Raw genomic sequence first — 22,708 nt, 5'->3', positions numbered from 1 at the left:
CCCTACTTCCCTCCTATTTTAAGCCCTAGAAATTAAAAAAAAAAATTAACTGTCAGATTAATTTGTGCTACAAATTTAAGAGTTAATTTTAGCTGAAATTTCTAACTTTCTAAAGTTATCGGCATGATGGGACTGGGGTTTCCTGTGTCATACAGTGATGAGAAAATTGTGCCTTCCTGAGGCCTCTTAGCATGAGTAGGAGGGGAGCCAGCTTGAGATGAATGCACAAGTGGAGCCTAAGCAAGCTTCAAGAGGCCTCAGATCCTTTTTGGTTCTTCTCAATTCACCACCAGTAACTAAAATTTAATTTTAAAGAAATTCTGATACTGGAGAGATTTTCAGCTGCTCAAAAACAAGTGTGCCATACACAATATCCTTCAATTTAGTATTAAACAAATCTTGTTCCAGATTATGTGTACGTGTGTGTGTGTGTGTGTGTGTGTGTGTGTGTGTGTGTTTTGCTGGGATTTAAACTCAAGGCCTTTTGTTTGCTCAGTGAGCATTTAAACACATGGACACACCCTCGGCATTTTTTTCTTTTTAGGATCTCAGGCTTTTGTTTGAATCAACCTTGGACCACAGTTTTTCTACCTCTAGATCTCAGGTAGCTGGGATTACAAACACAAACCACCATATTTAAGCTTGTTTCAGATTCAGAGAGTGTTGTGTTCCTTCAGACTATTGATGGTTTTGCCCACTTCTCAGATGTGATTACCATCTGGGTGGGTTTCCATTTAAGGCTAGTGTAACATCAAGTTTTGGATGATCCCAAACCAGAGATCATCTCTTACCATTTTTAACTTATGCTGGTTGCAGGTCTCCAACATCTCCAGTACTCAGTGGACTGATGCCATGCAAAAGATGGTAGAAAGTATTGTGGTTGAACACAGGGCAGGAATTCTCTGAAAAAGCCAGTGCTATTGTTAGTGTGACAGAGCAGCAGCACTCTCGAAGCCTACTGGGAAGTGTTTGCAAGGCACATCCCTGAGAGCTGTAAAGTTAAGTGCCTCTGTTAGTTCATAAAAGGAACCTTGATGACCATCTCTTCCACCCACATTTTGCAGATGAGGAAATTAAGGAACCTCAGAAAGGTCTTGCAACTTGCCAAGTTGTTGCAATTTTTCCACCAGTAGAGTAAGTTCTAAACTCAGCTAAGTTTATAAGGTCCTTTAGGACTTGCCTCCAGTTTCATGGCTGCCTGCACCTCCCACACCTTTACTTAGCATGACTCAATGGTGTTGCTCTGCCAGAGAACCATGTAATCTGTTCATACACTGGACTCCAGCCATACTGAGCTCCAGTGTGCCCTGGTCTCCCCACCCACAGGGCCTTTCCCTAGAGCACACCATCCCACCTATACTGCATGATATTTTTCCTGATTGACAACTGCTTTGAGATCTTAGTTTGAATGCCATTTCATCCAGGGAGCCTTTTTTGACTCCTCGTCATTCCTGCAGCCAGGATTATGTGTTTCTGTCATTATGACATGTACTTATAATTGTTCCTCTTTCCTTACCTAATTGAAAAATAAGGCAAGAAATTTCATTTCTGCCTCTTGCTCTAGGTTGTTAGAGGAACAGATCTATATTTGTGTTTCTCACTATAGTTTCAGAAAACAGTTCAGTGCCTAGAATTCAAGGGATGATGATGGGTGGATGAGTTGGATGATGAATGGATAGATGGATGGATGGATAAAAGATGAATGGATGATGGATAGATAGCAAAAAAAAGAGAGAGAGAGAGAAATTGACAGATCACACTAGAGAAAAAGAACACAGCCCTAAAGTGTAGATCTGTGAGGAAATGATGCTCTCAGAAGTTGCTCCTGATATCTGCTGAGTTACACAAAATTAAAAATGCACTTCAGTGTAGACTTGCTGCATTCCTGCTCTCTGGCTTCTCTACTACCTGGTTTCATCCTCAATATCCCAGTGCAACTATAGAACAGCTTAGGAGATGGGAATTTTTATCCACCTCTTAGAGGTGTGGAATGGGGCTGACTGGGGAGTGTGGGTGGCAGGGTACTGCTTAGCCACTGAGACTGTGGTGCTCCTACTTTGCCCGTCACTGCCACCTATACTGCCAGCCCATCTCAGAGCTCTCCAGGCGGAGATCAGTAACCTACTCTGGGCTTTTGCTCCCAGTAGTGAGTTACTTTATGGCAAAGAATTTGGAACGATTGGCTCTGGCTCTGCCTCTGCTCTCACTGGTCAGTGGTAATTCTGGCTGATTTGTATTTTCCCATATGTAAGTAATAGGGGTGGGAGCAGGGTTGCTCTAATCAAATCATATATATACTTTTTTTGCAATTGAACACCACATTTGACATATCAAAGGAGCCAAGAGTTAGGGTAGTCCTGGCATTCACAAAGCTCACAGTGCCCTCCTGCCCCTGCCCTTCCTCAGGGCTCACTCTCCTGACAGTACTTCTATGCAGTGAGGAGACATCTTTCCAGCCACACCTTCATGTTAAAAAATGCCTCAGCCAACGAACACTGACTAGAGAACAGTTGATGGCAATTATTGGGATATTAGCAACTCTTAGTTCTCTTTAAAGAGCATTTTTTTTCCCTGACAGAAGCCAAGACATTTGAAGTCTGGCTTGGTGTTCCATCCATAATTACCCTCATTGTGCCCTTCCCCTAATAATTCCCAGGGCGATATGAGTGAGGTTGAAATTGCAGCTGAGCTTAGTATTTGGGGTTTTTTTTTCATAGCTGGTGTCACTACCATACTATTTTATCCATTCGAGCACATATACTTAAACTGTTAGATGGATCCTTAAGAACTACCCTGAGGAGAGAATGTGATTGGAAACAGGCTGCCACTTCTGTTTTGCACTACCAGGCAAAGGTGTCCTGTGGGTTTGTAAAAAATCTGAGGCATCCTGTCCCACCATCTCAGCTACTAAAAAGAAGATGCTTCACTCTCTTACTTCTTCATGCCCTCGGCTGTGGAGAAGTTCCCAAATGTATGTTGCTTTTTTGGTTTGTGAATGTTTAGGTAAATAACACTCAATGCCATAGTTACAAAGAATTCAACGAGAAGCATTTATAGGCTGGGGGTATGACTGTGGTGGACTGTTTAGGTAGCCTTCACAAGACCTTGAGTTTGACTCCCCTGTGTCCCCCAAAAGAAAAAAAAAGACATTTACTTTTCTCTCTAAAGAAATCCCTTTGCTGTGTACTAGTAGTCCATGCCTATAATCCTAGCTACTCAGGAGGCTGAGGTATGGAGGATCACAGTTTGAGATCAGCCCAGGAAGAAAAGTCTATGACACTCCATCTCCAAAATAACTGTCAAAATCTGAGCTGGGGGCATATCTCAAGTCGTAGAACTAGCCAGCCAAGCAAACAAGCAAAATAAATGTGAGGCCCTGAGTTTCAACCCTAGTACCATCAAATAAAAAGGGGCATTTTTAAATTGTGTACTTAAAAATATGACTTGTATTTTCTGGTACTTTAAAAATATGAGTTGATATACAGACATTGTATTTATAATGTGTCAAGTACATGAGCATTGCAGAAAGGGAGATGACTTTCATTTTGACATGTAGATTGCTTTCTGCCTCCTCTGATGGCTATGTTTTACTCTGTATTGTTTACAAATTATGTTAATTCTATGCTCAAGTATGTTTTCTATGACTAGCAATGCCTTTTAGAATGCTTCTTTTTTTATTGTTGTAGATTAAGTAAATAGGTCACAGGCTATCTGTCATTACTCATTGGTTAATCTTCATAAATAAATTGGTATGCTACTTGTTCCAGGACAAATATATTCAACCAATGAGTATTAGACCTTTACTGAATGCCAGGTACTATTTTCAATCACTTAAAATAGTACCCTGATACAGACCTGGTGGAGTATACCTGTAATCTCCACTACTTAGGAGATGGAGGCTAGAGAATTATGAGTTTGAGACCAGCCTGGGAAAACTTAGCAAGATCCTGTCTCCAAAAGAAAGCGAGGTAGAGTGGGGGCATTTCTTAGGTAGTAGATCACTCACCTAGCAAATTTAAGGCTTCAGGTTCAATTGCCAGACATTCAATAATAATCATCATCATCATCATCATCATCATCATCATCATCATCATCCAGAAGTATACCTTTCACAATTATGCCAAATGATGCTATGTTAATTCAACAGTCATTCATTCAAACCCTCATTATACATCAGGCAGTGAACTAAAGGATGTAAAAACAACCGTGGCTCAAGGGGCTCATGATTCTGTGTGCAGGGCCTTTTTTCTACCACAGGCCATTTGGGTATTTATTACATCATCCATGGGTCTGGACTTACTGTATTTCAGGTTGAAGGAGAGTTCCTAGATTTATTGAATTTTGAGTCCCATCTTTGGTGGGAGCACACTAAAGTGGTGAGGACCATACTAAATGATGTTATGAATGAGATTCCGCTCTTAAAACAAATTTATTCCTCTGACCTACCTGAACTCTGCTATCCACACATAGTCTGTTTTAAAGGCCCTATCTTTCTTTAAAACAAAACAAGCCAAGTGCCAGGGCCTCATACCTGTAATCCTACCTACTCAGGAGGCTGGGATCTGAGGATTTGCAATTTGAAGCCTGTCCATGTAGGAAAGTTCATGAGACTCTTATCTCCACTAAACTACAAAAATAAATAAATAGAATAGAATAGAATAGAATAAAAGGGCTGGTCAGAGAGCAATATCTATCCTTCTCCTATTCAAAGGACAGCAGCAAAATCAAGTGATCTGAATGACAATAACTCTGCACTTAAAAGTAATACAGAGGGGCTGGGGATATAGCCTAGTGGCAAGAGTGCCTGCCTCGGATACACGAGGCCCTAGGTTCGATTCCCCAGCACCACATATACAGAAAACGGCCAGAAGTGGCGCTGTGGCTCAAGTGGCAGAGTGCTAGCCTTGAGCGGGAAGAAGCCAGGGACAGTGCTCAGGCCCTGAGTCCAAGGCCCAGGACTGGCCAAAAAAAAAAAAAAAAAAAAAAGTAATACAGAATTCCATCATTGGCATGTCAGTTGCCTTACTTTCTGGCAGCCTAAGATGATACCATATTTCTCTACTAATCTCCATTTGGAATATCTAGATCTCTAGGCAGAGCTATGAGATAAAGTGTTTTGCATGATCCTAGAAGTTACATTCTGACTTTCCTCTTGGCTTACTCTCTTAATTCCTAATTGCACCTAAGGTAGATGAATAAATATCTGCAAGTGATTAATCGCACCTCAATATTGACTAGAAATACTAAGAATAGAGGAGGCTACTATGGTTTGCTATCTTTAAAATATTGTTGAGGGCTGGGATGTGGCTCACGTGATGGAGTACCAGCCTAACAAGCACAAGGTCCTAAGTACCCCAGTACCACCAACTAAAAGAAAAAAGGTGAAGACATGGCTCCTAGAAGAGTGTTTGTCTAGCAAGTTCAATGCCGGAGCTGAAACAAACAAACAAAAATAGCTTCCAAACAGTATTGTTACCTCTACCCCATAAAGCATTTAATTAGTGCTTCTCAGAAAGGGCTGGATTTCTTAGTTCTCAAAAGAGGTCCTTTCAAGCTCATGAAGCCTGAAGTTCTGTTTTGGGACAGGCCTGCAAAAGAACATCTGCTGGACAGAAGAGCTCATGTGTATGTTGTAGCTGTCTCTCTATTCCTTTGGTCATCGCCCACTTTTCTTTGACCACAGGAAGTTAAAGGAAATGTCTGTTCCATTACCATCAAAAAGTGTTCCTTTAATGTTCTTCTAAGTGTTGTGCAAATAAGTTGCACCTGTTTTTTGCCCCCAATAATAGAAGACTGGCGAATGTGAGAGTTTCCCACTGCACCAAAGTACAATCAGCTGGCTCCTCATAACAAGGTCATGATTAGATTCTGAGAATCTTCTAAGGCCTTGGCAGAGGTTAGAAGGGGAAGTAGCATATTTTTGCTGGAGATACCTTTAAGATATCTTGATATCCTCTATCAGCAATAAAGATAAACTAATCCTCCTAAAACAGCCTTGCCTCATACAAAATCTTCATGTGACACCTTACATGGTAACTAAAGATGAGTCATTCCTCCTCCCCACCTTTTTAAAGCAGTTCCTTCCATTTCCTACCCTTGATTGAATTATATTGAATAGTGTCAACTCCTGATTTATCATAACAAAAGAAGGGCTGGCCACAGGGGATTTAATGTTGTATGGACTCATAAGCTGCATATTACTAACTTAGCTAGCAATAGTTTTATCTCAGTAATAGATATATTGATTATATCATAATAATGTCATGTATCTTACAAGATATTTTGAAGAAAGGAGAGGAATCAAAAGTATAAAATGACCAATACAGCATCTTAGCATCAGTTCCATTTTAACAAAAAGACCAAAGACCTCGGTTTTGGTGGTTATAATCCTATTGTTTTGCCACATTTAGCAACTTTTCTAACCAACATTTTCTGAGACCTTTTCAGCCACAAGGCATGCACGTTCCTTCTTCCATCTAGAACACTCATTTTCTTCATGCTTCCGACACCCTCACCTGTTGAAGAAGAAAAGAAAAAGAAAAACCCAGGTCAACCAAGCCAATGAACTTAAATTCTCATGTGGAATGATGATTTATACATACAAACAACACACACACACACACACACACACACACACACACACCTTATTTAGAAATCATTTGCATGAGGCACTGTTTTGAAAATGTTCTCATCTGGAAGATAATTTAACTATATAACAGGATTCCGAAAGCTAGGGGTTTGGTGAAACAGCAGAAAGGAGGGGCTCTTGTATGCATGATGATGAGGGGATTTTGAGCACGTTGGGAATAGGAAAAGCACTTTCATAGGCCTCCTTAACAGGAAAGGGTGAAAAAGACAAGAGGAAGCCAGGGCTAAGTGCAACCTCCTCTTGAGCTTGTGGCTTCAAAGGATGAAAAGAGGCCCCAAGATCTCCCCAGACCAACTAGATTTGAAGAGATGCTCCCAGCAGATACTGGAATGCACCTCACTTCTTTGTCTATTTAGTATGATGCCTGAAATTACTATTTCCTGGTTGTGGTGAAGTGACCGTGTGAGCTTTGGAGCAACTCTCAGGGCTATTTGGCCATTTGTCCATGTGGTTGGATTGTAAGTGAGAGTTAACACAGAGCTAGTTCTTCATGGAGCTTCAGGCCACAGTTTAGAAATATTACCCAGCTAAGCAACCAGCCAAGGAGATGTGAAACTTCCTGTTAGAGACAGGGTAATAGGAATTTTCCCTTTTCTAGATGATGTATGCCTGCACCCAGCATAGCAGAGGTTGGCATTGGAAAGGTGGTATGATGTTTCTTCTTCTCTCCTCAGAGCCTGCCAAGGCTTCCTCGGACCTGACTGCCTGGTTCAGCCTCTTTGCAGACCTCGACCCCTTATCAAATCCTGATGCTATTGGGAAAACTGATAAAGAACACGAATTGCTCAATGCATGAATTTGCAGTCTTCAAGAAGGAGCTAGCCCACTTACCACTCCGCAGAGCCTTCCCTGGGGCAAAGCAGAAGTATGGTGTGATCAATATGCTCTTTTAATATTTACATGCCATTTTAATAAAATGGAAGGGTCAGAGGCCCTGTTTATAATTGTATAATTATTTACTCTTCTTTGGTATAAAGGGTTCTCTCTGTGGGTCTAAAGAACATAAAGATCTAAGTGCTATAGAGTGTCCAGAAGTGATGTCCAGGCTGCTACTCACCTGCCAACACCCCTTCACTACTGCTGCTGTGGTATCAAGGGGCTATGGTGAGATCCAAGTCATAAACCTACTCATCAGGTTTATGTGTGTGTGTGTGTGTGTGTGTGTGTGTGTGTGTACGTGTGTGCATGCACATGCCTGTACCAATACGAGGGCTTGAACCCAGGGCCTTACACACTCAGCTCTTTCACTCAAGGCTGGTGCTCTCCTACTTGAGCTCTCCACTGCCAGCTTCTTTTAATTGGAGCTAAGACTCTCACAGATTTGTCTGCCCCAGCTGACTTTGGCCCTAGATTCTCAGATCTCAGCCTTCTGACTAGCTAGGCTTATAGGGGTGAGCCACCAATGCCCAGCCCAGCCTGATTAGGTTTAAATAAAGTGTCCTACATTCCTTTAAGGCAGCAGGAGGCTTACAAAGCTCAGTGCCTCCTCCTGTTGTCCTTCTCTCATCCCCCTGGGGGAGATGAGATGGTGTAGAAAGAACCCCTCTTCCTGTTAAACCACCTTCTAATGAGCACTGAAGAAAGCTCTGGCCAAACAAAGACACCGCACCATCCCCACAGCGCTTTGCCTGGTAGTGGGTATCCTCACAGGGCCGGGGTGGGTGGGTAAGGGGGGAGAAGAGGCATTGGGTTTCTCTGCTTTTGACAGGGCACAGCCATATTTGCAGATCCTGCCATGTCCTTTTGACCTCATCATGGTTGGAATCCAAAAGCATGCATTTCTGGAGCCACATGGCATGTTTGTTTATTTGTTTTTTTTTATTAATTAAGAAGAAAACATTTGATATGCAAGGGTAAGCCATGGATTCTGTTGTGGGGACGCAGTGTTGCTCTGTGGGTGTGGAGGCTGGAAGGGGACAAAGGAGGAGGAGGAGGAGGAGGAGGAGGAGGAGGAGGAGGAGGAGGAGGAGGAGGAAGAGTCCTGCCTGCAGCCTTGTAGCTACCAACTACACCCCATGCATTGCTAGGTGCGTGAGACTTTCACAGGATCTGGCATTTGAGCACAAGGACAGATACTCTACTGGTGTGACAGACCCCAGAGCCGGCACGTCGCCTTCCTGTGTCAGGAAGGACCCGCTTGGTAAGGCCCCACAGTCTCACAGAAGCCCATGGGCTCCTTTCAATGCACTTACAGCCCTGCATGATCGTGGACTTGGTGATAAACCGGGGGGAAAAACGGTTCTTGATGTTTGGCTAGGCCAGCAGGTCTCTCCTGACTCAAAGAGCACTATGGATGATGGAAGGAGCTGCCCACTGACATAACCCCTGTCCTCTTTTTGAGGACATCAACATACACACCAGGACCCTGCCTCACACTCCTCCTTGAGCACACACAGGAACACTTGCTGTGTGTCTCCCTAGGCTACCCTCACAGCCCTCCCTACCTATTCATTCCCCCAAGAGGCTCCTCAAGGTCCTGGAGGTCTCCCAATTGCAACCCCAGGTTCCATGATTCAGAACCAGCACTCATCTTTGCCTGAAAACTCCCTGATCCAAGCCCTTCCTCTGCCCATCTCATAAAGCCAGGCCAGGATGCTGCTGTCTACTCTGGTAAGCTTGGTCGCTTCTTACCATGAGGTGCTGCCGCCCTAGAGAACTGGGCCCCTACTTCCCCAAATCTCTCCCCAGCAACTAGGAAGCAAAGGATTAATGATTGCCAAATCAACTTGCCCTTGACAGAATTTAGGTCCCAGTTGCATCCTGGGTCATGTTTGTAGCCCAGAAGCAACACAGCACCAGCAAGGAGGAGGTGAAGCTGGAGGGCAGGCATGGGGGGTGGGGAGGTTCCATTTCTGAATGGCTTTAAATACCACAGGCTGCATTTTAAAATTGATCTGTGGATGAAGGGGCGAGGATTGTGGGAGTTGAACAGGCTCTGTAAATAGGGAAAGCGAAAGAATTGCCCATGGAGGCATTTTCTCCTCAAATTTTCTTTACTTTCTAAAAATGAAAGAAAAGAAAGGGATTCCATCCCCTCTCCCATCTGCAGTCCACTTGGCTAGCCTCTTGATCCCTTTTGATAGGCGTGTTTTGATCCAGGCTCACACAAAGCCCCTCAACCACCTCTCCAGTTTAAGGAGAAGCAGCTGCTGCCTGATTCTCTTGTAAGTGGGCTGCACGCTGGCCAGGGGGTTCCTCTGGGAGCCACCTCGGGGGGCCTACCCAGCTGCCCACAGCCTGTCTCGGACATGAAGAAGACAAAGGTGCCTTACCCTTGCTTCTCCTTCGTTTTTTATCCCATGTGGGGAGGCCAGCCTGATTCACACTTGCACTGGGCAGGCACCCTTGGGGAAATGTTAGTCCAGGGTACTGGGACTGTTTTTCCTGCCATTTTGAGTGCTCTGCACATCTAGCTCTCTGTCCCTCTCCCCCCACTGCCAATGGATAAATGATGGACACATTGAAGAGAAGGATCCAGAAATGACACTTTTCTTCCTTGCATACTTGTGTCTCGGGCTGGCATGGGCTCTTGGTGTACTTTATAAATTCATTTGCTTCAAAATGTAATTTTAGAAATGTCAAGTTGATTTTGAGTTCTGGGAGAGTGAGAAAAGCATCCATCAGCTTCAGAATTAGAAATGTACCAATTTAGGAAGAGTCAGTGCTTTTTTATTAAGAGGGGTTTCCACCACCACCACCACCCCCCACCAAGAAAACATCATCTGCTTGAAGCTGGCAGGCTTGTTAGCCATCAGCAGCCAGTGGGTACAACGGTGGGGCACAGCCATGTGCTTTAGCCAGTTTTCAAAACTGGTGTGAGCCAGGGCTCTTCCCCCATTCACACCCCCAAGGCGCCTTGTGAGGCTGCCCAGCCATCTGGGTGAAGATGGCACCTGCCAGGACTCTCTCACCCACACTGCTGCTCGTGGAGCCGGCTCACTCAGTTCCACACTCCCCCTCCCAAAGACTACTACACCCCCAGAGGCTACCCCTGGCAATGGCTCAAGGCTAAATCTTAACCCTATTTTGGTTATGCCAATATTTAACAGTTGCACCTGTCTTTGTAATCAACTAGTGTCCTCTAGACTGGCCCTGGAATTAGTCCTCTGATTTAAATCATCTTCCCAGTCCCTCAACTGGCATCATTCACCGTGCAGTGATCTAGGTCTCTTCAGCTTTGGTGGAAAACATACATCAGCTTAAGGACAACTCCAAAGGATTGGCAATGGCTGCCAGGAATTCTGCATTGAGAATGGTTCTGATGAGTGACCAAGGTTTAGGATCAGGAGAGGGCTCCAGGGAGTGGTGGCAACCTGTACTGCTTTTTATGGGGCTTCTAAACTTAACTCTTTCATATACACACACACACACACACACACACACACACACACACACACACACACACACACACACACACGGAAAAAAAAACAAAAAACAAAAGCTGATACTCTTGCTTGGAATTCTAGATAGCTGACAGCTGAAGATTGAGGTTTCAAAGTCAGCCCTGGCAGGAAAGTTTGTGAGATTCTTATCTACAATTAACAATTAAAAAAAATAAAAAGAAGTAGAACTGTGGCTCAAGTGGTAAGGTGCTAACCTCGAGCAGAAAAGGCTCAAGGACAGTACCTAGACCCCGAGTTCAAGACCCAGTACCAGCAGCAAAAATTTTTAAAAATATATCAAGTGTAACTAGGGTTCCGGAACCTTGAAACAAGAGCATGCTTGGATGAGAAAAATAAAGTTCAAAGAGCACATCATTACTGAAACCCAGGACAACTCAAGCTGACTAACCATCAAAAATATGGTGGCAACTTTATTGGCTTAGATAATGTAGGTCAAGGCTTTAGGCACAACTGAATCTAGGGGCTTGGTTGATAGCCTTACTAGATCTCAGCTCCAACACCTCCGTTTCTTCATTCAAACAGATTCTTTTAACAAGAAGGCAAAAATGCAGCCAGGTTCTTCAGGTAAGCTCTTAGAATAGAGCCTGCTTGAACTCATGTGTCCATTTTTCTGTCACTGGGATCAAGAGAGGGCAGGAAATATGCTGTTTGTCCAGCTTTTCATGTTCCTATCCCTGGATTCTGACACTCAAGAACTAAAGAAAGAGAAAAGCATAGTTCCTTCAGGCAAACCGGGGTGTTGCTACAGAGACAAGGAATAAACACTAGGCAGGAAAAGGCAGTTGAGATCTGCTCTACTCTCCACTGGAATGACTTCGGAGAGTTACTTGTCTATTCTTTCCAGAGAGGCAGTAATGGTTCAAGAACTGGAATGTTTCCCAGAGGTCTCTCTAAGGGGACTCTATACCAGAAGCACTTATACCAGAAGCCTGGAGCTCTCAGTGACCTATTGAGGCTTCTTCTAGCTAGTTTCAAGGCATTATAAGAGCATTACAGGGCCTTCTGCATCCAGCACGTTTTCTATCCAGATGAAGAAATTGAGACGAAAAGTTTGTTAAAAAAAAAAGAAAGAATAAGAAAGAAACTCAGCTAGGGTGCCAGTGGCTTACACCTGTAATCCTAGCTACTCAGGAAAATAAGATCACAATTCAAAACCAGCCAAGGGCAGGAAAGTCCCTTATCTCCATTTAGCCAACAACAAAGCAGGAAGTGAAGCTGTTGATTAAGTGATAGAGACCAGCCTAGCAAAAAGCTAAGAGACAGCATGCAGGCCCCAAGTTCAAGCCTCTGTACTGGCAAGATAGATAGATAGATAGATAGATAGATAGATAGATAGATAGATAGATAGATAGATTGATTGATGGACAGAGTTTGCTCTGTGGGCAGACATTGTATGGTCAAACCAAGACTTGATCAACTGCAAATTGTATTTATCTAAGAACTTTCATCTTAGAAAGCTCACACCAGTTTTGAAAACTGGTTAAAGCACATGGCTGTGCCCCACCGTCGTGCCCACTGGCTGCTGATGGCTTTCAAGCCTGCCAGCTTCAAGCAGATGATGTTTTCTTTGGGGGTGGGGGGAGGGCGAATCCCCTCTTAATAAAAAAATAGAGGGACTAAAATGGAGGGACAGAGACTGCTTCCTCTCCCATTGACTTTCCATAAGACTCTTCACGTCACATTTTCTCTATTAACTGATTCGTAAAAGCCAAGGAATGGAGGAGAAGAGAAGTAGAACATTTAATGGTAGGCTGCTGTTTTGTTTTCCATAAATCTGGACAAGTTTGTATACTGGGGCTGGGAGAACTGAAAGGGTTTCTCTGCTGGACAAAAAGGATATTCTGTAAATCTCACCACTCATAAAGGTATTTTTTTGTTGTTGTCGTTAAAGCAAGCACTAGCCAGAATGCTGATCAAAAGAAATTAGGATGCAGAGTAGTTGGAGCTCCCCCACATTGTTGATGGGTAGACAAAATGGAACAGCCACTTGGGGGAACAGTTTGGCAGTTTCACAGAAGGTTAAACACATATTTACTGTACAACCTGCCAATCCCACACCTAGGAATTTACCCTGGAGAAAAAAAAAAACAGAAAATATGTTCACACAGAAACCTGTATGTGAATGTATAGCAGCGTTATTCATAATCTCCACAAATTGGAAACAGCCCAAAAGTCTTTCCGCTGTTAAGATGATTTAATAAAAACTGTGACATATGCACACAGGAAGTGTTATTTATCAGCAAACATGAAGGAGATACTGATACACACAACACCACGATAACTCACATTGAAATCATGTGCCCCTGCTATGTCGCAAGAAGAGCACTTCATTCTGTGGTATCTTACCCAAGACTCATAGCCCAGTTGAGAAATAAGAACAATATCAAACAAACCCAAATTGAGAGGCTTCCTATAAAATACTCAACCATTACCTTTCTAAAGTTCTAACTTTATGAAAAAAGAAAGAAAACATTAAGAAATGACCATGAATTGGGAGAACCTAAGGCACCATGGCAACCAAACACCATGTTGGATCCTGGATTGTATTCCAAAGCCAATAAAAGACATAACTGGAAAAACTGGTGAAGTACAAATAAAGTTGACACCTTAGTTAATAGTGTTGTGCCAACGTTGATTTCTTAATTTTGACAAATTTCCTGTAAGTATGTAAGTAGTTATTAAGAGGAGAAGTTGGAGAAAGGGTATGTGGGTATTTTGTGCTATCTTGGCAAAATTTCTATAAAGTCAAAAGTATTCCAACATCAAATGTTGTTTCCCTCTTCTGCCCTTCTCCCCTGCAAAAAGGCTTTATACTGCATGGTTGTTTTGAATGACATTTTGGAAAAGACAACATTGTAAGGACAGATGTCATATTTGTGTTTGCCAGGGATATAGGGTAGAATGTGGTTTATTCCAAAGGAACACAGGAGAATGTGGGGAAATGGAAGTCACCTGTAAATGGATTCTGTTCATGGTTATATATTAACATGCATTTTAGAAAATCTATACATTTATACATTTATACATTAAAAGGATGAATTGTGTCATGCGTAATTATGCTTTAATAAAAATGACTCCCAAATAGAAAGTAAAGAAATTGGGTTCTGGGTCCTCTGCACACGATGCCAACACTTATGGAGAGCCAGCAAGACTCAGCTTGGGAGGCAGATGCTGGGATCATGTACTTCTGAGAAGGCAGCACTATTCCCTCACACCTTTGAGCGTGTAAGTCAGGACAAGATAGATTCTTCTTCAACAACAACCCAATGACATGAAACAAGCGAGCTTCTCCGTCTCTGCTGCAAAGAAAGGCAGAGCTGGAGGGTCATGCATTGGCTACGCTATGTTACATCCAAGGAATGGCACATTCCTCTTCCCTGTTACCTAGAAATGACCATAGAGCTCTATCAAAGCGCAAGGGGACTGGAAAATGGCCAGGAATAATGGAATATTATTAGAGCACCATGCTACTACTTCTTTCCAAGTACTTTAATAGTACAGAACTATAAGGTATATATCTATGTAGTATAATATATGTGCTATGTAAAGAATATATGCATATATATAGCATAATGAAGCCTTGCAAATTGTTTAAAAGGAAAGTAGGGAGGAAAAATGAGAGGGTTTAAGAGTGATGTAAATGGGGTGAATTTGATCAATTATATGCATGTTGTAAATATCACAACGAAACCCCTTTGTACAGTGAATGTATGCTAATAAAAATTAACAGTACTAATAAAAAAGCATGAAAAGGGTTCTTGGTCTTCAAAATTCTGTAAACCTTGCAACAGTTAATCTATTTAGTTTCAAGGAAAGAAGCAAATATGTAAGTATTACTTAAAGGATTGTGTGTGTGTGTGTGTGTGTGTGTTTAGTTTTAGTGTATAAAGATCTTATAATACTAGGAGTTCTGTCTTCTTACAGGAGATTGGAAAAATTCTGAGAATATAATGTTATCCACCAATATTAAAAATACCGTCCTCACCCATGTTCTCATTTTTAAGCATTTCCAGCTGCTGTTCCGCAATGAAAGCAACAGTCTTAAACAACTAAGCCATGCTTTGAGCCACAGGGCCTCTGGTCTCAGCTGACCAGCTCAGGAAGCCAACACAGTTGGCCTGACAGAATAACTTTTCACCCAGAGAAGAATCAGAGTTTGTCAGTTTCTTCCTTCTTTGATTGTGAATTACTGAAACAATGTCCTATCAATTATAAAAAGCAATAACTAAGAATAACAGAAGCAATACATAATTCCTACAAAACAGCAGAAGCCTGTGCAGCCACAAAGCATGGGCTACCTGAATAGGGATACTGAAAAGATGGATAGGGGATAGTCCTTGACAAATCAACACCCTTGCTTCTGTGTATTTATGATGACTGAGTTATAAATTCTGCTGTGGTCTGAGGATTTATGGACTGCATAGCTTCACAATTTTATATATCCTCTCTGGTCATACATAGGTTTTTGTCGAAATGCACCCATGTGGATTTTTAACCAGGGAAATAGTCTAGAACTTCTATAAATTCTTAAATGAATAACAAAAATACGTAACATTCATGATTATCATGGTGTTACACTGATGCAGAAGGTACCAGCAGAGTTCTTGGAACTTCCTAAGTAGTACTGACAGCCCTCAGCATCCTTATAGAAGCAAGCCAGAGGATCCCAGGTCCCTTTCCCAGCAGGAAAGCCCCACCTTCTGTACTCTTTCTCTCTGTCCTTAAAGACTGAGATGGCCATGCATGGGCCCAGCAGTCAAACTGAGGTGTATTTTTATCCTGCCAATGGGAGCTGCCATCCTGGGTGAGCGGTGACTTTGGCTCCAGCTGGAAAGGAAGAAGCTTGCAGGGAGAAAGCAAATCCTGATTGCACATAAGCCTGAGCTATGGTTACCTACAGTCTGCCACCCATCTGTTACCTGCCCTCAGAACCTGCCCAAGGGGAGTCCTGGCTCCTCCACCTTGGACTCCAATGGTGAGCCTATGGTGAGAAGCCAAGAGCCAAGCCGACTAGTTTTGCTTTCCTATAACTAGGACAGTCCATAGTTAAAGAAAAAGTACCTGGAAAAGACAAGAGAGAGGGCCCAGGTTGAAGCTTCTACTGTTCACAACCCCTGGGCTTGTTTTCCAGGTCTGGGGAAGGTGAAGAGAGAGACTCTCAGGACCACAGAGGAGACAGTGTAGAAGGTCTGCTGGACAACCATGGCAGCCCTGACCATCACACCTATTAAAACCAAGGAAAAATGCAATTATATTCTGTGGACATCTGAGAAAGTGTGCTGCTCTCATCTGTTGAATTAATTCTTTGATCTATTAACTATGCCCATGCGCTTATTCCCTCAGCTTTTCTGATCCTACACAGACTGTAGAAAACAAAACAGCCACTATTCATCACCTTAACTTGGCGTAACATATTTTGTGTGTATACTTCTATTTTATTTAAAAAAATTAAAATGTTATTATAAAGGTGATGTAGAGAGGGATTACAGTTACCTAAGTCAAGTAAAGATTACATTTCTTTTTGGACAATGTCACCCCTTCCCTTGCTCTCTCTCAGCTTTTCCCTCCCAGCCCCCACCCACAAGTTGTATGGTTCATTTTCAAGTATTGTATGTATAATTTTTTAAATCACAGTTTATCTCATATGTCATAGGATATACCCTTTATGTATACAATTTGGTGATTTTTAAAAAGTCTACAAACAGGGTCATGCAACAATCATCATTATGTAATGCCAGAATATTTTTGTCACTCTCAAAAACTTTGTACCCATTAGGAGTGACTTCCTTCTCCCCTGACTCAGATACTAGCAATCATTAATTTTTTTCTGTCTCTCAGGATTTTCCTGAAATGAACATTGGATATCAGTGGGTTTATACAGGAAGTGGTCTTTCTTAAAATAAATTAATTTAAAATAATCTTAAATTTAATTTTCATATTTTTGGATAGTTGTACAAAATGGTTTCAATTGAACATGTCCATCTATGTCTACAATACATCTTGGTCAGTGTAATCCCTTTTTATCATTCTTCCCCAACCAAGCTATTCCAACCTCACCTGTTCCTTCAAGTTTTCACCTTCCATTTTTTATGTATGTACATAGAATATTATGACTGTGTTTGTCTACTTTTCCTCTCATTATTCGGTCTCCTTTGTGACTGGCATCTTTCTTATAACATAATGCTTTTTAAGGCTCATCCTGGAAGCAATGTATATGTAGCATTTCATTCCTTCTTATTGTTAAATACCTAATTGTATGCAGATGGTATATATGCATACAACGATGCACATATATATGTATATATGCAAATATATTATGCACATGTATATATATGCAAATATATTATATACAAACATTTTATATATAGTTATTGAATTGTTTGATATTTGGATTGCTTCTATTTGGGGTCTATTGTGAATAACATTTGTGTACAAGCTTTTAAGTACATAAGTGTTTTTATTTTCTTAAGTACATATTTAGCAGTGGAACCTCAAGACTACATAACAACACTGTGCTTAAGCTACATCATTCTACACTCCTATTAGCAGTGAATGGGAGCTTCAATTGCTATACAAACTCCCCAATACTTGAAATTATATGACTATGGTCTGAATTGTGTGCCCCTCAAAATATATGTTAAGGCTGTAATCCGCAGTGACAGTGTATCTGGATATAGGGCCTTGGGAGATAAAGGAAAATGAGATAATAATAGGTGTGTGTGTGTGTGTGTGTGTGTGTGTGTGTGTGTGTGTGTGTGTGTGTGTTTTGCTGATCCAAATGAAAAGAGACACAAGAAAGCTTGCTTGCTTTCTCAGGAAATGCTAGGTGAAGAGCAACAGAGCAGCCTACTGCATGTCAGAGAACCCGCATCAGGACCAAACCTCACCAACGTTCAGAACTGCAAGACATAACTTCCTGTTATTTAAGCCACTCAGTTTGTAGGGCTTGTTATGGCAGCCAGACAGACTAAGACAGAAAAATTGTCTCGATTTTATAAGTAAAGATTCACAGACTGATAGGGTTATCATTCATTCCTATTTAATGTCAATATCTATCCCATTTTCTTGTGTCACATGGTTATTGGGTTCTGAAGGTAGGAAGGACGTAACTTTACCAAGTATGAACTGTCAACTGACAAAAAAAAATCAGATAGCATATCAGATAGCATATTGCCAACACTTGCTTCTTTGACTATGGGGCAGAAACTTGCAACTGAGAGACACGCAGGGGTCTGAATGCCTAAGTCCTCTCCCTTACTCCCATTACGGAGTCCAAGACTAATAAGAACAGCCCACAAGCTGGTCAATTAAGGCACCTATTACAGCCTGTCCAATGCTCTTATTTCCAACTCTCATTCCAAGTTCAGGGTACTGGCTCTTTTACCCACACTAAGCATAAAACTGATAAAAATTGATAAAATTGAAACCAACAGCCCTCAACTAGACATACTAATCAAACTAGACACAGGAATCACATTCAAGAACGATCTCTGTTATTTTCAGGCTTGTAGAGTTTTCTGTTGGGAACCTGTCTGATTTTTTTACACGAAGGAGTTCAAGAAGAAAAAAATGACAGGACATATTTCTTTCCTCCCTAGTACCTATTTTATGAATTCATTTAAATATTAGTATGGGCTACACTCCAGGAAACACTGTCTTCTCTGATTCCCCACAGATAACTCAACCCCATTCCAGGGTTAAATAATTTAATCCTGTTTATCTTAGTATGATGATATCAGGGCCATTTTCCCCCTAGGGGAAAGCCTGAAACTATACATCATATGTGGATTCTCCCACTGAGCCAAAGTTCACACTACCCTGCATCCTCTCACATCATCTGATATGAAATCATCTGCTCATTTCTGTTACAACAAAATCTCCTACTGCCATTTTCTTCCTTTACTCCCTACTTCTTCTCTTCCCTTGGTATTTAGAAACGAGCATGCATTGTCTCCCAAATTATATGCTTAATACAAAACAGATATAGGCAAAAGTAAATGTTAAAGAATTATCTGCAAGATATAACCACCATTAACTGTTGTGTCTTTCATATCTTTTTTACATATGAATATGAATTCATATATATGTATATATGTATGTGCATATGTATATGCATATATATATATATATCAGTACTGAGTTTTGAACTCAAGGTTTCATATTTGATCTTGGCGCCAGTTCATTTCTTAACATAGGGCCAGTCTTAGATTATAGGTGTGTCACACATATACACATGTATATACACACACAAATACATATATGTATATATATAAAAAAATGATCACACAGGTTTATAACCTTCTCTTTGACACTTTGACACTTGCGAATTGCTGCCGCATTATTCTGAAATGATATACCAGTTTTTCTCATAGAAAGAAGGTATGACTGTTGACTTTCTGTCGCTGTGGGGGAAAATGCCTGAGAAAAACAACGTATTAGGAAAGAATGATTTGGGATCATATTTTTACAGTTTTCAGTCTATGGTTGGTTGGCCTGTCACTTTGGCCTTTGCTGGCAAAGTATTAAGGTGGGGAAATATGACCGAGGAAACCTGTTGACCTCATGCAGGCAGGAAAGCAAAGGAGAGTCAGGAAGGGGTGAGGGTCTGAATATCTCCTTCAAAGGATCCCAATGGCCTTACTTCCTCCTGCTAAGCCCCACAGTCCTGTAGCCTAAGGGTTCTACCATCTCCAATAATGCCACAGGCTGGTGACTAAAAGTTTAACACATAGATTTGGGGGAAACATTTATGATCCAAACTATAACAGTGACCATAATCCCCTTTCCTCCCCTCAGCACAGAATTTCTTCCTTCTTTTTAATTCTTTGTTAACCTAAGGCAACAGCTTGTTGTAATTTGCATTGCTTTGATTACTAGTTAGGTTAAACATTTATTTTCATGTTGATCACTTCCCTCCATTTTCACCATGCCTTTAGGTTAGAAATATGTAAAGCAGTCTGCTCACTCAGAGCCACCGTGCTGCTGACTGGATGTGGGATGCTGGATGAAAAAGGTGGTGCAGGCTGAGAAAAGCCCGTCAACAACCCTGCACACTCAAGGGCATGATGCTCCCTCATCCTTTACCAAACATGGCAAAAGGAATACATGCTTACTGTGAGAAAAAAATATCAAATATTTCTAAAGGGCATATGAATATTGTAAAAAGCTCTCACCCACCTACCAGAATGAGTCATCATCCCTAGCTGCCTTCATCTAACTCCCCTCCCTATTTTCTTCCCACAGCACCTGCTGTACTGGCAATGGATTTAAGGGAACACTCAGGAGAAAAGGTTAGAGATTTGAAATGGAAATGTATCTTTATACAAAGCTCCCAGGGTTGGCTCCAGGGTGGTCACTGGAAAGGTAAGCAGGAGAGCCCCCACAGGGTTTTGTCTGTAATCAAATTGCAGATGAATGGAGTGTCGGGTAAGATTCCGCTGTCTGCTGTGACTCCAGTCCCTATGAAAAATGGCAAGCTGTTTACCGTAGCATCTGAGCAGTGTCCTTTGATAACTCCTGTCCCTTGAGTATAACCTTGTCCCTTTACAAAGTAGAATAGAAAATACCTAAGAAAAGGTTTGGCTTTCCAGAATGAGCCCTTCTTTCCCTTTGGCAGGGCCTGGTGGGGCCCTACATCCACCTTTATCCATCTTGCTTCCAGACAGTGGTTTGAAATAACATCCATTGCCTGCAGGTCATACCCAATTCTGGGTAAAGGAATGTCATCAAAGTCATACTTAAATCAGATGGCGAGACTTGAGTAGAATTTGTAGTGCGAAAGGGAAACCCAGTCCTTTTTTTTTTAATCACCAAATCTTTCAGAAGAAAAATGATCTAAGTGTTCAAATTCTTAGTACTAAGAAAAATGGCTATTAGGAATGAGGGAAACCATTACCAAACTCATCTGGAACTTTTGAGAAATCCTATTTTCTGTCTCTTGCCTGTGCAATAGGATAAGCTGTTTCAGAGCCACTGGGTCACAGCCTTCTATTAATTAAAGAAAAAAAAAGAGGCTCAAGCTAAGTGTAGTGGCACATGCCTATAATCTCATTGCTTGCACAGCTACAGTAAGATGACGCGCTCAAGATCAGCGTGGGATACCCAGTGAGCATCTGACTCACAAACCAAACAAGTAACATCAAAAAATGTCCATTTTCTGGAGAAATTCTGACTTGTCTCATTTTCTCTCCTTTTCTGTTGTAAAACCCAATCGTTCTTTCTTGCATAAGTTACCACAGAAAATCCATTTCTCTATAGTGTTTTTTGCTGTTTTTTTTTTTTTCTGCTACCAGGGTTTAAACTTAGGGACTTCACACTTTGACTCAGCTTTGTTGCTTACAACTGATGTCACATCATTTGAGTCACACATCCAGTCTAGCATTTTGCTGGTCAGTAGTAGATGAAATCTCAGACTTTTTTGCCTATGCTGGCTTTGAATTGCAGTCCTCCAGGTCTCAGCTTCTGTATAGTTAGAATTACAAGTATAAGACACCAGCACCCAGCTGTCCAAGTGCCGGGCTTAGCTTTACTACTCCATTTGCGTGGAGGGTCTAGGCTTGTCCACCTCTCCCATGTGGTCGTCTCTTGCTCTCTCGCCTCCCCTGGATTAATCGCGGGAGCGGAGACTCCAGGTAGCCTCGGTCAGCGTGTGGTCGCAGGACGCCCCATGTCCTTCAACCAAGGAAGACACGGAAGTGTGGGAGTCCCCGAGAAGGCCTCAGGGGTGTTCTGGTTTAATAAAGGGAGGGGCCAACAATTTATACCCCCAGAGGCGCGCACAGGAGAGGGGCTACTGGATTTTAACGATTGGCTTGATGGACTGTCCATCAGGTGATGTCACGGAACTTCCTCTATGGGTGGAGACCACAGCCCCCCAAGGACCGGGTTTCTGGGGTGCCCGCCGTTACACACATGGCCGAGCGGAGAGGCGGGGGCTGCTTTGCTTCTCTTTCAGTTGAAGCCGGAAGGTGGGGGGACGGGCTAAGTGGGTCGTCCCCTCTTAAAGGCACAGCTGTCCCCAACATCCAAGGGTCTTAATTCTTCCCTTTCACTGTATTCTCTGAAGTGGTTTAGTGTTAGACAAGTTAACTTTTAGGCACACACAATGGAGATTTATTAACATGTGACCTGTTCAAATAACAAAATTTTGTGTGAGATACTTTTAGCTTGGCTTTACATCCAAAAGGGTTTCTTTCAAAGCTGTCTATTCTGAAAAACCAAGCCTCATTTTCTGGAGTCAGGGACAGACTTACATAGCCACACTGTAGATGCCCTCGTGCTAACAACGGGACTATATGTACGGAAGATGACGGCAACTGCTGTAGTATATGAGGCAAGCACTCTTACCACTAAGCCATATTACCAGCCCCTGCTGTAGTATATTAGATCTCTAACCCTATACAACAAATTACCATAAAACTCTTAACATTACAACAATATACAGGCATTTAATCACCAAGTTTCAGGATGCTCAGAAACCTAGGAACTATGTAACTACTGGTTCTGGCTTCAATTGTCTCAGGAGATTGCAGTCACCTCCAGACTCACCTGGGGCTGGAGGCTGCACTTCCATGTTTCTTGCCAAAGGGCCTTAGTTGCTGCAAAGTTCTTGGCCAGAAGCCTCTGCTGCTCGCCATTGGTCTGCCCACTCACTTCC

At 42.1% G+C, this 22,708-nt stretch overlaps 1 protein-coding gene across 4 annotated transcripts in view; it reads left to right on the top strand.

Annotated features, from left to right (window-relative positions):
- Ica1 (islet cell autoantigen 1) overlaps positions 1 to 7,593 on the top strand; it is a 137,953-nt gene extending 130,360 nt beyond the window's left edge. For all 4 annotated transcript variants that reach the window (XM_048340079.1, XM_048340078.1, XM_048340082.1 and 1 more), the window contains one exon: positions 7,324 to 7,593. In XM_048340079.1, the coding sequence (XP_048196036.1) occupies positions 7,324 to 7,445 (122 nt within the window). In that variant the 3' untranslated portion in view covers positions 7,446 to 7,593. The remainder of the gene's footprint in view (positions 1 to 7,323) is intronic.
- The last annotated feature ends 15,115 nt before the right edge of the window (positions 7,594 to 22,708 follow it).

Source organism: Perognathus longimembris, chromosome 2 (genome assembly GCF_023159225.1).
Source record: "Perognathus longimembris pacificus isolate PPM17 chromosome 2, ASM2315922v1, whole genome shotgun sequence".
Taxonomy (NCBI): Eukaryota; Metazoa; Chordata; class Mammalia; order Rodentia; family Heteromyidae; genus Perognathus; species Perognathus longimembris.
Note: the sequence above shows the minus strand (reverse complement) of the source record. Positions and strands in the feature narration are given on the sequence as shown.